The 13,013-nt window shown below is 39.8% G+C and overlaps 2 protein-coding genes across 3 annotated transcripts in view; one reads left to right on the top strand and one right to left on the bottom strand.

Moving 5' to 3' along the window:
* Positions 1 to 5,333, top strand: part of LOC310737829 (fibrinogen-like protein 1) — a 6,451-nt gene extending 1,118 nt beyond the window's left edge. Inside the window, exons 2-6 of the mRNA XM_083562534.1 lie at positions 1,147 to 1,381; positions 2,922 to 3,059; positions 3,828 to 4,044; positions 4,150 to 4,345; positions 5,074 to 5,333. Coding sequence (XP_083418660.1) covers positions 1,147 to 1,381; positions 2,922 to 3,059; positions 3,828 to 4,044; positions 4,150 to 4,345; positions 5,074 to 5,220 — 933 coding nt within the window. The 3' untranslated portion in view covers positions 5,221 to 5,333. The remainder of the gene's footprint in view (positions 1 to 1,146; positions 1,382 to 2,921; positions 3,060 to 3,827; positions 4,045 to 4,149; positions 4,346 to 5,073) is intronic.
* A 2,228-nt stretch (positions 5,334 to 7,561) lies between these two features.
* Positions 7,562 to 13,013, bottom strand: part of snx9b (sorting nexin 9b) — a 37,571-nt gene continuing 32,119 nt past the window's right edge. For both annotated transcript variants that reach the window (XM_083562510.1, XM_083562511.1), the window contains 9 exons: positions 12,359 to 12,489; positions 12,173 to 12,279; positions 10,339 to 10,442; positions 10,105 to 10,182; positions 9,906 to 9,982; positions 8,859 to 8,948; positions 8,654 to 8,768; positions 7,915 to 8,006; positions 7,562 to 7,690 (listed from right to left, as the gene is read on the bottom strand). In XM_083562510.1, the coding sequence (XP_083418636.1) occupies positions 7,643 to 7,690; positions 7,915 to 8,006; positions 8,654 to 8,768; positions 8,859 to 8,948; positions 9,906 to 9,982; positions 10,105 to 10,182; positions 10,339 to 10,442; positions 12,173 to 12,279; positions 12,359 to 12,489 (842 nt within the window). In that variant the 3' untranslated portion in view covers positions 7,562 to 7,642. The remainder of the gene's footprint in view (positions 7,691 to 7,914; positions 8,007 to 8,653; positions 8,769 to 8,858; positions 8,949 to 9,905; positions 9,983 to 10,104; positions 10,183 to 10,338; positions 10,443 to 12,172; positions 12,280 to 12,358; positions 12,490 to 13,013) is intronic.

Genomic DNA, 13,013 nt, shown 5'->3' with positions numbered 1-13,013 from the left:
TGTATCATGTTACTGTTAAAGCTCGATAACATCGTGTCCTTTCTGAACTGATATGAAACATTCCAGTGTGAGGTTTAAACAAACCCTGAATGGAGTGTAAACAGGAAATATCCCAATCTGACCTTCTACCCTGATCTCACGCAGGGTTTTTATAAAAAATGAGTTCTTTACTATAAAACAGCAATAATAATAATAGTGTTTATTCCAATCCGCACTGAGCGGCCTCTGTTTATCTGTTCTTCATTTGTTCTTTTTTTTCTCCTTTCCTTTGAGTGTTAACAGGATTAAGTTCAGATCTTGACCTCACATGCTTGGCCTTATCCACGCTCATACTGTAATCTCATCATCCTGAACTACTGGCTTAATAACACACACTACAGCAGCTCGCTCACACACACAGCTCACGTCTACACACACCAATATACACACACTTCACGCAGATCTTCATGTCGCTGGCTTTGTGCACAGGGGCATTGTCATGCTGGAACAAGTTTGAGTCCAACAACGTCCTATACAAGTGTGTGTCTCTAAATTTGTAGTAACATTTTGGGGGAAAAGTGTATATGGCTGGAAAATCAGGTGTCCTAATACTTTTGAAAGGATAGTGTATGTTATAATTGGGACATTGTTGTCGTCTATTCTAATTGGGCAGACGGTTGTTGATTAATTTGAACCATATAACATGTATAACACACCTTGTTATAATATGAGATCGTTTCTATAGCAACCACTCAGGACTTGGGTGTAATGTTGTGGTTTTTTTAATGCGTTTCGATGCCACCGAATTTTCCATTCTTTACTTAACTTACACATTTCTGCTAATTTCTGTTGCGTGTAATAACCTTTCAGTCCAAAACACATGTTCATTTATTGTGTTTGGTTTAATGTATGGGGTGTACAAACTTTTGCACACAACTCCAAATTATCGAGCAGCACCGTTGTTAGGTGTAGGCAAATTAGGCGGTTGCCTAGGATTTGGCGCCCCCTGCTGACCATATTATTATTATTATTATTATTATTATTATTATTATTATTATTATTATTATTATTATTATTATTATTATTATTATTATTATTATTATTATTATTATTATAGTTAATATGAATCTTGTCCTTTTTGCCTTCATTTCCTCTTTGCGTGTGAAGAGTGAAGAAAAGTCTCGTCTGAACTCGTCTCAGGAGCATCGTGTCCGTGAGCTGGAGGCTCAGTATGCAGATGCCACCACACTGCTGCACGTCCAGGGTTCGCTCCTCTCCGACCTGCAGGTTCAGATCCTCAACCTCTCCATGCTGGTGGAGAAAGTGCACCGGAACCCCGGGTGCATGATCAACATCGTGCGTACCAGTCCTCTGCTGAGCAACCAGCACACGCTGCACCCTGGTGAGCTGGAGCTCAGCTTGATAATCACCGTTAGATTACATACGATTACATACAATATATAAGCAAAAGTTTGTGGACACCTGACCTTAAGTAATAGACCTTTTTTAATAACCACCACTCTTCTGAGAAGATTCAGACACAAGGGTGTTAGTATAAAGTCAAGAAATAGGGTGTGAGTGGAAATAAATAATAAAATCACAGCTGGATGCATTTCAGATTTCCAGATGTGCTGCTATAAGTATGGAGCAAAATACCAATAATTTCCATGTTACAGGGAAATCATCAGGGTGAAGGATTTGAACCTGAGTGTTGATTATTTTCTAATAACTGCAAGAACTGCGTGAGAAATTCCTCTGTCCTGGTCATTCGGCTGCAGAAGAAACTTTACTCTGAAAATGGAGGCTTCTTTCAAGAATGTGTTGATTAATTAGGGAAAGAGCCACTTTTGCCTGGAAAGGAATTATTATTATTATTATTATTATTATTATTATTATTATTATTATTAATAGTACATCCTAATTTATGATATGATTTATGATTAACGTCAGTATTTTAGAGAGGCTTTTAGAGAGTCTCTCATAAGTAAAAATGGGATTGTTTCTACAAATTGTGGAACAATTTAAGAATAATGTTCCTCAACATCAAATTGCAAAGAATTTGAAAACTCATCATTTACAGTATCATAAAAAGTATCATTAAAAGTTTTAAAGAATCTGGAGAAATCTCTGTGCACAAGAAGCAAGGGATGATCTTCTGGCCCTCGGATGGCACTGTATTTAGACCAGTCAAATTGCTGCATGGGTTCATTAATTCCTCCAGAAATCACTCTCTGTGGACACCGTTTGCCATGTCATCCATAAATGCAGGTTAAATCGCTATCATTTAAAAAAGAAGGCATACGTGAACATGATTCACAAACGCCACCATCCTCCATGTACAATGTACTGAGGCGAAACTGTTCTGTGGTTAGACGAATCACAATTTGTATTTGTAACCATGGACACCACGTCCTCCAGACTAAACAGAAGAGGAAAAATCCGGTATTTACAATCAATGCTGAATGGTTTATACAAGTTTTAGATATGCTTCCATCCATGCTTTCTCAGAGAAAAATTCATATTTCAGGAAGAAAATGCTAAACTTCTAGGCCTTGTACCAATTGAAATGAAAAACATGACAAAGATGACCCAGGACTGTTAAACAGCCAGAATCTTGTATCAAACACAAATGGGCAACATTCCTCTCCCAAAACTCCAGAAACTGGCCTCCTCGGTTTCTTATACACACACAGACTTTAGGTTCTGGCAACTTCGTGTTGCAGCCATCAAATTCACAATTACATTAAATTGTGTATTTCCTCAGTTGCAACAAGTTTTCTTTCTCCGATCATGAATAAACGATGGGATTTGCAAATCATTGCATTCCGATTTTCCCATTTATTTAGGAATTGGGGTCGAGTATCACCAGAACATAATCCATGTGTACTGTATAGAACGTAATCTGATTAAACACCAATGGTTTATTTGTGTATTTATTTTAGAGATGCAGCACATCAGAAACTGCCCCATCGACTGCGCCTCCATCTATTACAACGGAGTACGGCGGTCCGGGATCTACACCGTGGTGCCGTCGCTAGGAGCCATGCCTGTGGAGGTTTACTGCGACATGGACACGGACGGTGAAGTCTCTCTCTCTGACGCTGTTATTTCTACTTTACTTTAAAATCTATTTAATATATTGATATGCGTCGCTTGTTCATTGGTCGCATCCCAAACGATCGTGTAAAGAGTGCGATTTTCTTTCCTCACGTCTGATTATTTGGATTATCAACATCTGTAGTGTGTGTGTGAGATTCATACAGAAGGTCATTTTGAGGCACATTTTGCTCAAAAGTTTGTGGACACACGACCAATACCATTTGTGCTCTTCATGAACATCCCTATTCCATATTTGCTCTTATAATAACCTCCATTATTCTGTGAAGATGTTCCACTAGAGTTTTGTGGAGATTTGTGATTTATTCATGCACAAGGGTGTTAGTAAAGTGAAGGTGAGGAGATCTGGAGTGCAGTCCAATAGGGTTGGAGCTCTATAGCAGGAGATCTTCCACTACAACCCATGGGTTTTTGTCTTTACTTGAACTAGAAGACAATATCATGTTCCTGCATACAGAGATGTCCTATAAGATTGTGTGGCAGAGAGAGAGAGAGAGAGAGAGAGAGAGAGAATGAATGAATGAATGAATGAATTTTGGGTAATGATGAAATCACAGGGTTAATTGTGGTATTTTAGTAGCACTCGACATTTTTACTGAAATACAACCCCAGAGGAACTTCAAAACTTTTTGAACATAAATTCAAAGCAGACCATGGAAGCTATTGGTAAGAAGCTGGGTATAAAAATATACATATGTTGGAGACTCTCGAAGTGTCTTCTACCCCCCCAGATGGCGGATGGACGGTGATTCAGCGTCGGCAGGACGGCTCGGTGAAATTCGACCGTGGCTGGAAGGAGTACAAGGACGGGTTCGGAGACCTGCGTACGGAGTACTGGCTCGGGAATCGCCACATCCACGACCTGTCCACTCAGGGAGACTACGTGCTGCGCGTTGACATGGAGGACTGGAGCGGCAAACGCAAACACGCTCTGTACCAGAGCTTCAGGTGGAGGAGGAGCTGAAGTCTAGAAACGTGTCTTCATTGTGTGTTTACTTATCCTGCCTTTAAATGTAGTGTGATGCATAATCCTGGTGTGTGTGTGTGTGCCAGGATAGAGGATGAGGCGGCCCAGTACAGGCTTCACATCTCTGGCTTTAGCGGTACTGTTGAAGACTCGTTCAGTTGGTATCACGACAAGCAGGACTTCAGCACACCTGACACGGGGAACATCTGTGCCGAGATCGCACACGCAGGCTGGTGGTACAACCAGTGTTTCTACGCCAACCTGAACGGCGTCTACCACAAGGCAAAGATCTCCATAAATCTCTCTAGTATAACCATTTATCCCAAGGTTTCTTCCTCACATCAAACACTAATGACCAAAAGCTTGTAGACACCTGAGATAGTTCACATTCATCACAAAGGTGTTTAAAAGCTCTATAGCAGGAGATCCTCCTAGTTCTAATGAGATCTAGTTGAAATGTACATTACCTTAAACCTACTGAACAGCTTTGGGATTAATGTGAACACACACCCCAGGCCTCCTCACCTCACCTCCATCAGAACCTGGATTTACTTACATCCATGTGGCTGAATGAATCTCCACAAACTCTAGTGGAACATCTTACCAGAAGAGTGGAAGTTACTTTAACAGTAAATGGGGACTAAATGTAGAATGGGATTTCCATAAACTTGTTTTTTTAATAAAGAAAATAAAATGGGTACATTTGAATTGTATTTATTTATAACTAACACCGGAGAAGTTCCTACACGAAGTACATGTGGTTGTCCCAAAATATTTGGTCATGCAGTGTATATGTTTATCACCATGATTTAGATATTTAGATGTTTTGGATTTATCACCTATGCCCTGTAACATCATGATTGTTAGAGATGTGTGGACAGAGAACTGGTGATGAGGACATTTGGAGACATTCGGGGGACACACGTGAGCGTCGGTCTTTTCACTGGCTCTGACACACAGCTAATGTAAAGTATTTTGACATCAGCGCTGTCTGTGTGTCGTCCCTGCAGGGTGGACGTTACTCTCCGAAAGGGAAAAATACACTCGGACCCAACGGTATCGTCTGGTTCACCTGGAAGGACACGGATTACTATTCGCTGCGTAAGGTGGCCATGATGATCCGCCCACGCACCTTCCGACCCCACCTGTCCCCATGATGCACTCGGACACAACCGGCCAATCAGAGCTGATGAAGCTGAAGGACTGAATGGCGACTTCACGTCCTGTGTGGTGGGACATAAGGCTCATCCTTTACATGTATATAAATATATATAATATATATATAGGCACATTGAACATTTTCTCCTCAAAGTTGACGTGTTAGAAGCAGGAAAAATGGGCGAGGGTGAGGATTTGAGCGAGGGATTGTGACGTCTAGACGTCTGGGTCAGAGCATATAACTGCAGCTCTTGTGTGAGGTTCCTGGTCTGCAGTGGTCTTTTAAAAGTGCTCCAAGGAAGGAACAGAGGTGAACCGGCGACAGGGTCGTGGTCTCGATGGGTCACGACTGTTTCAGGAGCAAAAGGGGACCGACGCAACATTAGGCAGGCGGTCATAATGTTCTGCCTGATCGCTATTTAAATAACGGGAACACTGTGTATGAAGGGAACCACACTCGCGTTAAGAGAATACAAATCAAAGTTTATTTAATCAGAACAGAATTACTTTAGTGGCTTTTTGTGTCGTTCACGGTGCCGATAACATTGCGGGACATCGGTATACACACAACAATACGCTATGAGTTGAAGCACATGCATTCGTTAACATGTATATATATGTTATATTTATAAAGGGAGGTGCAGGGAGGGAGGAAATCTTGGAACTAGGAGTTGGCGATCTAGTGGAACCAGTACGAGCTGGAAGAATGGAGATGGTGTGAGTGCTGCACTAAAGGGAATCCCTTTACTCTGATATCAAAGGATCACCAACACCGAGTTCAAACATGTCCTCCTTCTCTGTGCCACTCTGAATGCGTGTATATATTATTTATTATACGCTCGTGTGAGGAGGAAAAGAAGTGGAAACGACACTGCAGTCTTTGGAGGAGGAATAGAAAAGAAAAGCATATGTGATGTGGGATTACAGCATCCCTGTGCAACAAGGACCAGCCCTCCTTCAGATGCTTGGAAAACGTGTGTGTGTGTGTGTGTGTGTGTGTGTGTGTGTGTGTGTGTGTGAGATTACAGACAGGTTATTACACATCGCTTGTTGCATTTTGCCACTGTAAAGAGAAAGTGCATTGCATATGACGCATGCTGAAGTTGCTCAGCACGTAAAGGCACAGTGAAGAGGACAAAACCCTCAGGGATTTCAGAACGAACATATTAGACATCGTAGGAAAAAGAAAGTGTGTAAGACAAGTCGCTATTTCTGGATCGGTTTGGACATTTGTGCCACTGGGATGTGTATTTTCAGAACTGTAGATATGAAATGAAGGAGTTGTAGGAAACTTTCAATTGAATACAGAATGAAATATAAAAACGAATTTGAATGTTTTGGTCACGTAATTTATTACATTAAGGCTTCATTAAACACTTGTGAAAACTCGCATCATGTGTGTCCACTCCTCGTTTTTTTTCTTTTTGCTCAGTCGGTTCCCCAGAGGGATTTTTCACTCTCAAGCTTCGACTTTGAGAAATAAAACAGTTCAGGATTCAAGGGATCAACTTTTATGAAGCACATTCATGAAGCTGCTTCTGGAAAGCATCCGGCTGTGATTTTTCCGAGACTTAATTTGTTCGTGTGACGGTGGTAAGAGATGCTTATAAAAGGCCCAATGTATAAATAATACACTGCAATCGTATCCTGATCGCTGATTGGCTGAAACGGCTTTCCTTATTTAAATATGAAAACGAGCATTTTTTTTTTTGGGATCTGTTTCCTTTAGATCGATATATAAACAATACTGACTTACATACATTTTATTTATTTATTTCTATCAAAAGTTTAAAACTCGATACACAATTTCAAAGCATATATATATATATATATATATATAAAAAAAAAAAGAAAGACTGATCCTCCGAGTGGCACAAATATCAGTGTGTAATATAACGATCTCCCCGGAGCGAACGGCGTTTGGGGAAACACACAGCAAAGCGACTGTTTTAAAATGGTACTAAAGAATACCTAGTGTTTGTGCCACTTTTTACTTTCTTCTCACTCCTTTGGGGGATTTGGGGAACAAAATGAAAGGGAAAAAAAAGAAAATGACGGATGGATGTTTCACGTCGGAGGAGAGGAAGTTATATTTGAACAAACCTCCTTTGGTCTGAGATCAACAATCTTTTTATGGCACTGAGGTCAAAGACAAAAAGAGATGTTAAAGAGGAACAAAGACATAGAGAGAGAGAGAGAGGAACAAAGACATAGAGAGAGAGAGAGAGAGAGAGAGAGAGAGAGAGAGAGAGAGAGAGAGAGAGAGAGAGAGAGAGAGAGAGAGAGAGAGAGAGAGAGAGAGAGAGAGAGAGAGAGAGAGAGAGAGAGAGAGAGAGAGAGAGAGAGAGAGAGAGAGAGAGAGAGAGAGAGAGAGAGAGGGTGCACCCTGTGTGTGTGTGTGATTCAGTGCAGTCCTCTTCTTTACATGGTAGTAAACTGGCTGTGAGCCTGTCTCAGCTTCTCAGCAATCTGTAAATACAAGACAGTGATTCAGTTCACACACACAGACAGACACCCAGACACTCCCACCCAGATAGACAGAAAGTCAGACAGACTCACTCGACGGATAGAAAAACAGGCACCCACCCATCCACCTAGACAGATATAAAGAAAGACGAGACACCCAGACAGACAGACTCCCAGACACCTGCCTACAAAGACAGACACACACACAAAGTGTAAAAGCTCATTACCGTCTCATAAAATTTGACTTGCTGCTCCAGGTACTGCTGCATCACTCTGTTGTAGTCGTAGATACGATTGTTATGGAAATGGTTCATCTCCGCTGCAGAAACCAAAATCACCCAGACATCAGGTTACAGTCCATTACATTACACACACACATCAATCATCAGAAAAGGCAGTATGACTGTGACAAAACTCTGACGCCACTATGGGATTCAATTTGTGAGTGTAAGTTGAATGAATAAATAAATCATCTTGTGTGTAAATATTACATAAAAAAATTTAATAAAAACACGCAAAACAACAAACACAAACCAATTAAATTTGTGCAAATATAATTGATAAATCAAATTAATGCAATATAAATTATTATATTTTATTTTATTATTAATTTAAATGAAGCAGGCTTAAATATTATTTTGTAAATACGGTACAATTTTTTTTATTATTGCAGTTTATTATCAACAAAATTTGTGATCAACATTTGAACAGTTCACATTTTCAAAACAATTGAAAATAAAATGCCTGCTTGGTTAAGTAATATTTACTAAAAATTAAATAGAATAAATCTAATGAATGCAATACACTTTTTTATTGTTTTTTATGTATTATGTTTAATATATTTTTGATTAGTAATTAATTAAATTGGCACTAATTAAGATTAAATGAATGGAGAAATGTAATTAAATAGTTTACATATGTTAGACCCCATATAAACTTTATTAGAAGAGAGCTACATGTGCGTACCCTGTAATGCGTAAGACATGGTGCTGGCTCGCTTGGCCATCGTGACCTTTTCCCCGGGGGTGATTTTACTGGTGGCGACCAGTTTGTCTGCTTCTTTTACTTTCTCTATGGCGACCTGCAGGAACGCAAACAGAACGCCTTAAGACGCAACTCTGATCTGAGTAACATTTTTGTTCAATTCATGGCGATTCTATAATCGAAGTACCTTGTGAACTCCGATGGTGTCGGGAAAGCATCCCAGAAGTCCTTTGTACTCGTTGTTGGTCTCCATGAGGAAGTGAAGATCTTTTTTTGGCTGAAAATGAGAACACGCAAGCATGAGGTTATTATACACACATTTCACACGTCACTTTCGCACTTCCCATTTGTTAAAAATCTCAATAATTATTTCTCTATACAGCTACAAGATTCTCAACATCTGAATACCGTTAAGGTAGCCCTCGAAAAAGACTTTACAGCATCTGTAGTGCTTTTATGTAGGTATCCCTAAATTATGGACCTCACCCACATTTAGAACGGCTCGCTAAACAATACCAGAGACATATTTTGAAAATTAAATTTTCTGTATATGTTTTAACACATATATCTGTATTTGATAATAAAGCCCGGCTTTCAAACAAAAATTTTGGTTAGTTATCAATAGAAGTCGGGGCACCGATAGTTGATTGCTGTAATATCGTCAAAGATCCACACCGATAGTTTTTCCGGTTCGCTGTCATTACAAGAGCGGCCTCTAGAGGCGAATCACTGACACCACGTGCTGTTTATTTTTACACGAGAGACTAAACGCTGCATGGAGTTCGCTATACTATATTTATCTTCTATTAATTTTATAATTCTATTTATTAATATTTATTTCCTTTAGCACATTTTCATGATTCAGTACTTTTTTGTAATAAAGTTAAGCACAATTTTACATGGAGTGTTCCTTTTTTTGATCCAGTATCCATTTGGTTGATTAATAGGTTATCAGCAAGTACGATCCAACCGAGTTATCAGTCAACCTCAAGTTATTAACGTAGCCTAATTATTTGTTAGATTCACCCACTAATCATATGTGCATGCATAAGTAAATATTTAAATTTCAATAGCAATGACTATGAAAAATAAATGTGAAAATGAAAGTAATAATAGCCGATATGTCTCTTGAAAAGTGATGCTCATTTGTCCGTATGGTGCAGAACAATATATTAAACTAATCTAGAGTTAGAAGGTGTCAAATATCCATCTCTTCTTAAGCCTGTACTGATACCTGCTCAGCGACCATCTGCGCGATCTCCTCGTAGGTCTTCCCAGCTGCTGTGAGAGCATCAGTGAGCGTAGATTCTCCTGCAGGAAACACCAAAACCACACACTAAAACACTTATTCCTGCCTTACCCTGTCATTATGGTTTAACCCGAACCCACAGAGTCTTTAAAACAAGGACTGGGAGCAACCGAGCAAACCGGACCTTCATATCCACTGCTGTTGAAGACAGATGACAGGTTCTGGAAGGCTTTCCCAATCCGCTGATACTCCTTCGGCAGAGCTGTTAAAGGAATACAGATATTTAAATGTAAAAAAAATAAAATAAATAAATAAATAAATAATATATATATATATATATATATATATATATATATATATATATATATATATATATATATACACACACAAACAAAAAATCTAGATGGTTCTGACTCACGTCCTGTGCAGCGCTTCCAGTGCTCATTTCCAACATTCAGAAGGTCTTTCACTCCATCATCCATCGCCTTGGTGAAACGACTGAACTGCTCGCACTTCTGCTCGCTGAAAATCAAAAACTCAAATCAAATCAAATGTTATGTCACGTACACATTCATACGGAGCACGACATCTAGTGAAACGCTTTTTATGGCTATCCAACATGTAAATAAGAACAATATATGAATAAATAAAAGTATAGCTATATACTATAAGTATAAAAATATACTGCATTATAATATTATATTATATATATATATATATATATATATATATATATATATATACATACATATATACACACACACACACACACACACACATGAATGGTACATTTACATATCATCATGTTTCGGCTGCTAGCATTAGGGGGCGCCACAGCGGATCATCCGTCTCCATACCCCTCTGTCCTCTACATCTGCCTCTTTCAAACCAACTACCTGCATGTCTTCCCTCACCACATCCATAAACCTCCTCTTTGGTCTTCCTCTTTTTCTTCTGCCTGGTGGCTCCACCCTCAGCATTCTCCTACTGATATACCCCATGTCCCTCCTCCGCACATGTCCAAACCATCTCAATCTCACCTCCCTCACCTTGTCTCCAAAACGTCCTACATGCACTGTTCTTTTAATAAACCTGTTTCTAATCCTGTCCAACCTCATCACTCCAAAATAACATAACATCTTCAGCTCTGCTACCTCCAGCTCCACCTCCTGTCTAAACCATACAACATCTCAGGTCTCACCACAGTCTTATAAACTTTCCCTTTCACTCTCGCAGATACTCTTCTATCACAAATCACTCCTGCTATCACTCTTCTCCACCACTCCACTTACCTCCCTCTCATTCACACACATGTACTCTGTCTTTCTCCTACTGTCTTTCATTCCCCTTCTCTCCAGTGTGTACCTTCACCTCTCCAGGCTCTTCTCAACCTGCTCCCTACTCTCACCACAAATCACGATATCATCCGCAAACATCATAGTCCACAGAGACTCCTGTCAGACCTCGTCATTAAACCGGTCCATCAATCCTGCAAACAAGAAAGGGCTCAGAGCCGACCCTTGATGTGTACATACATATATATATATATATATATATATATATATATATATATATATATATAAAATTATTTTTGTTGCTCTGTCCTGACTTTTTTGAAACCTGTTGCAGCCATCAAATTTAAAATGACCTTTTGTTCATACGTTTCTTCAGTTTAAACATTTTATATGTTCTGTGTTTTAATGTGACTAAAATACGAGTTTATGAGATTTGCAAATCAGTGCGTTCTGTTTTTATTTACATTTTACACAGTGTTCCAACTTTTTTTTTTTGAAACTGGGGTTGTGCATACAGTGCATTCAGAAAGTATTCAGACCCCTACAAAAAATTCTGTTTTCTCTTTGTCATTATGGGGTACTGAGTGAAATATTGAGGGAAAAAAATTAGATAAAATTGAAATAAGTGAATATGGTCTAAATACCAGAATATACACACAGTGTCCTGCAAAAGTATTTACACCCCTGAACAATTATCCCCCGAAATATCCTGCTCGCCGAAGTATTTAACCTCCCTGATTCCATTAACAAGGAATAAAACTACCTTTTAATCGGCATCTACCTGTACATCATTACTATTAGTTTAATCACAATATATTTTCCTTATTATAAAACCCCCACATTGTTCATGGATCAATAGTGAGGATGTGAATCTGAGTGAAACTGAAGACCCTAAAGCTCTTCACAGAAGTAAGAAACAGTTCCAATAGTTGCTATTTTGCTGAATCTTTCACTTACACCTCAACGAGATCCAGGTCCGGCAGTCCCTCAGGCTCTATCGTGGAGAAGATCATCACCCCGACCGTCTCATCCTTCTCTGCTTTTCTTTTTCCCGTTTTCCAGTCCTGTGTCACATGATCAATCCGTTCATACATCCTTACTAAAAAAAAAACTAAAATCTGTACTTTCTTTTCCACTCCATACCTTTTCATCTTTGTAGGTGAGGAAGAGCTGGAAGACCTCGCTGGTGGAGATGACGGGATGCCGGCACATCCTGGACATCCAGGCCTGAAGTCTCTCCATACGCATCTTAATGAACTCCTCCTCAAAACGTCCTGAAACACAAACAGAAACTTCCAGCTACACACCACGACATGATGATTTAGATTATTACTGATCATGGACATCTGTGGTCAAAGCTGTGTTAGTGATCCTGTGTGAGCTGTTGCTATAGAAACTACTGCATAAAACAACAAGCACATATATAAATATATAAATGTGTGATGTGTAGTTCCACTATTGCCCGAGCTGCTGCTCTACACATCAACACATGAACACAAGTGTGGTATTCTGAGCACACACAGACAGACAAAGACACACACAGTCGTACAGACAGACAGACAGACAGACAGACACACACACACACAGGTGGTGTGCAGGCACACACACACACACACAGGTGGTGTGCAGGCACACACACACACACAGGTGGTGTGCAGGCACACACACACACACACAGGTGGTGTGCAGGCACACACACACACACACAGGTGGTGTGCAGGCACACACACACACACAGGTGGTGTGCAGGCACACACACACACACAGGTGGTGTGCAGGCACACACACACACACAGGT

This window comes from Silurus aristotelis (assembly GCF_946808225.1).
Source record: "Silurus aristotelis genome assembly, chromosome: 15".
Classification (NCBI taxonomy): domain Eukaryota; kingdom Metazoa; phylum Chordata; class Actinopteri; order Siluriformes; family Siluridae; genus Silurus; species Silurus aristotelis.
Note: the sequence above shows the minus strand (reverse complement) of the source record. Positions and strands in the feature narration are given on the sequence as shown.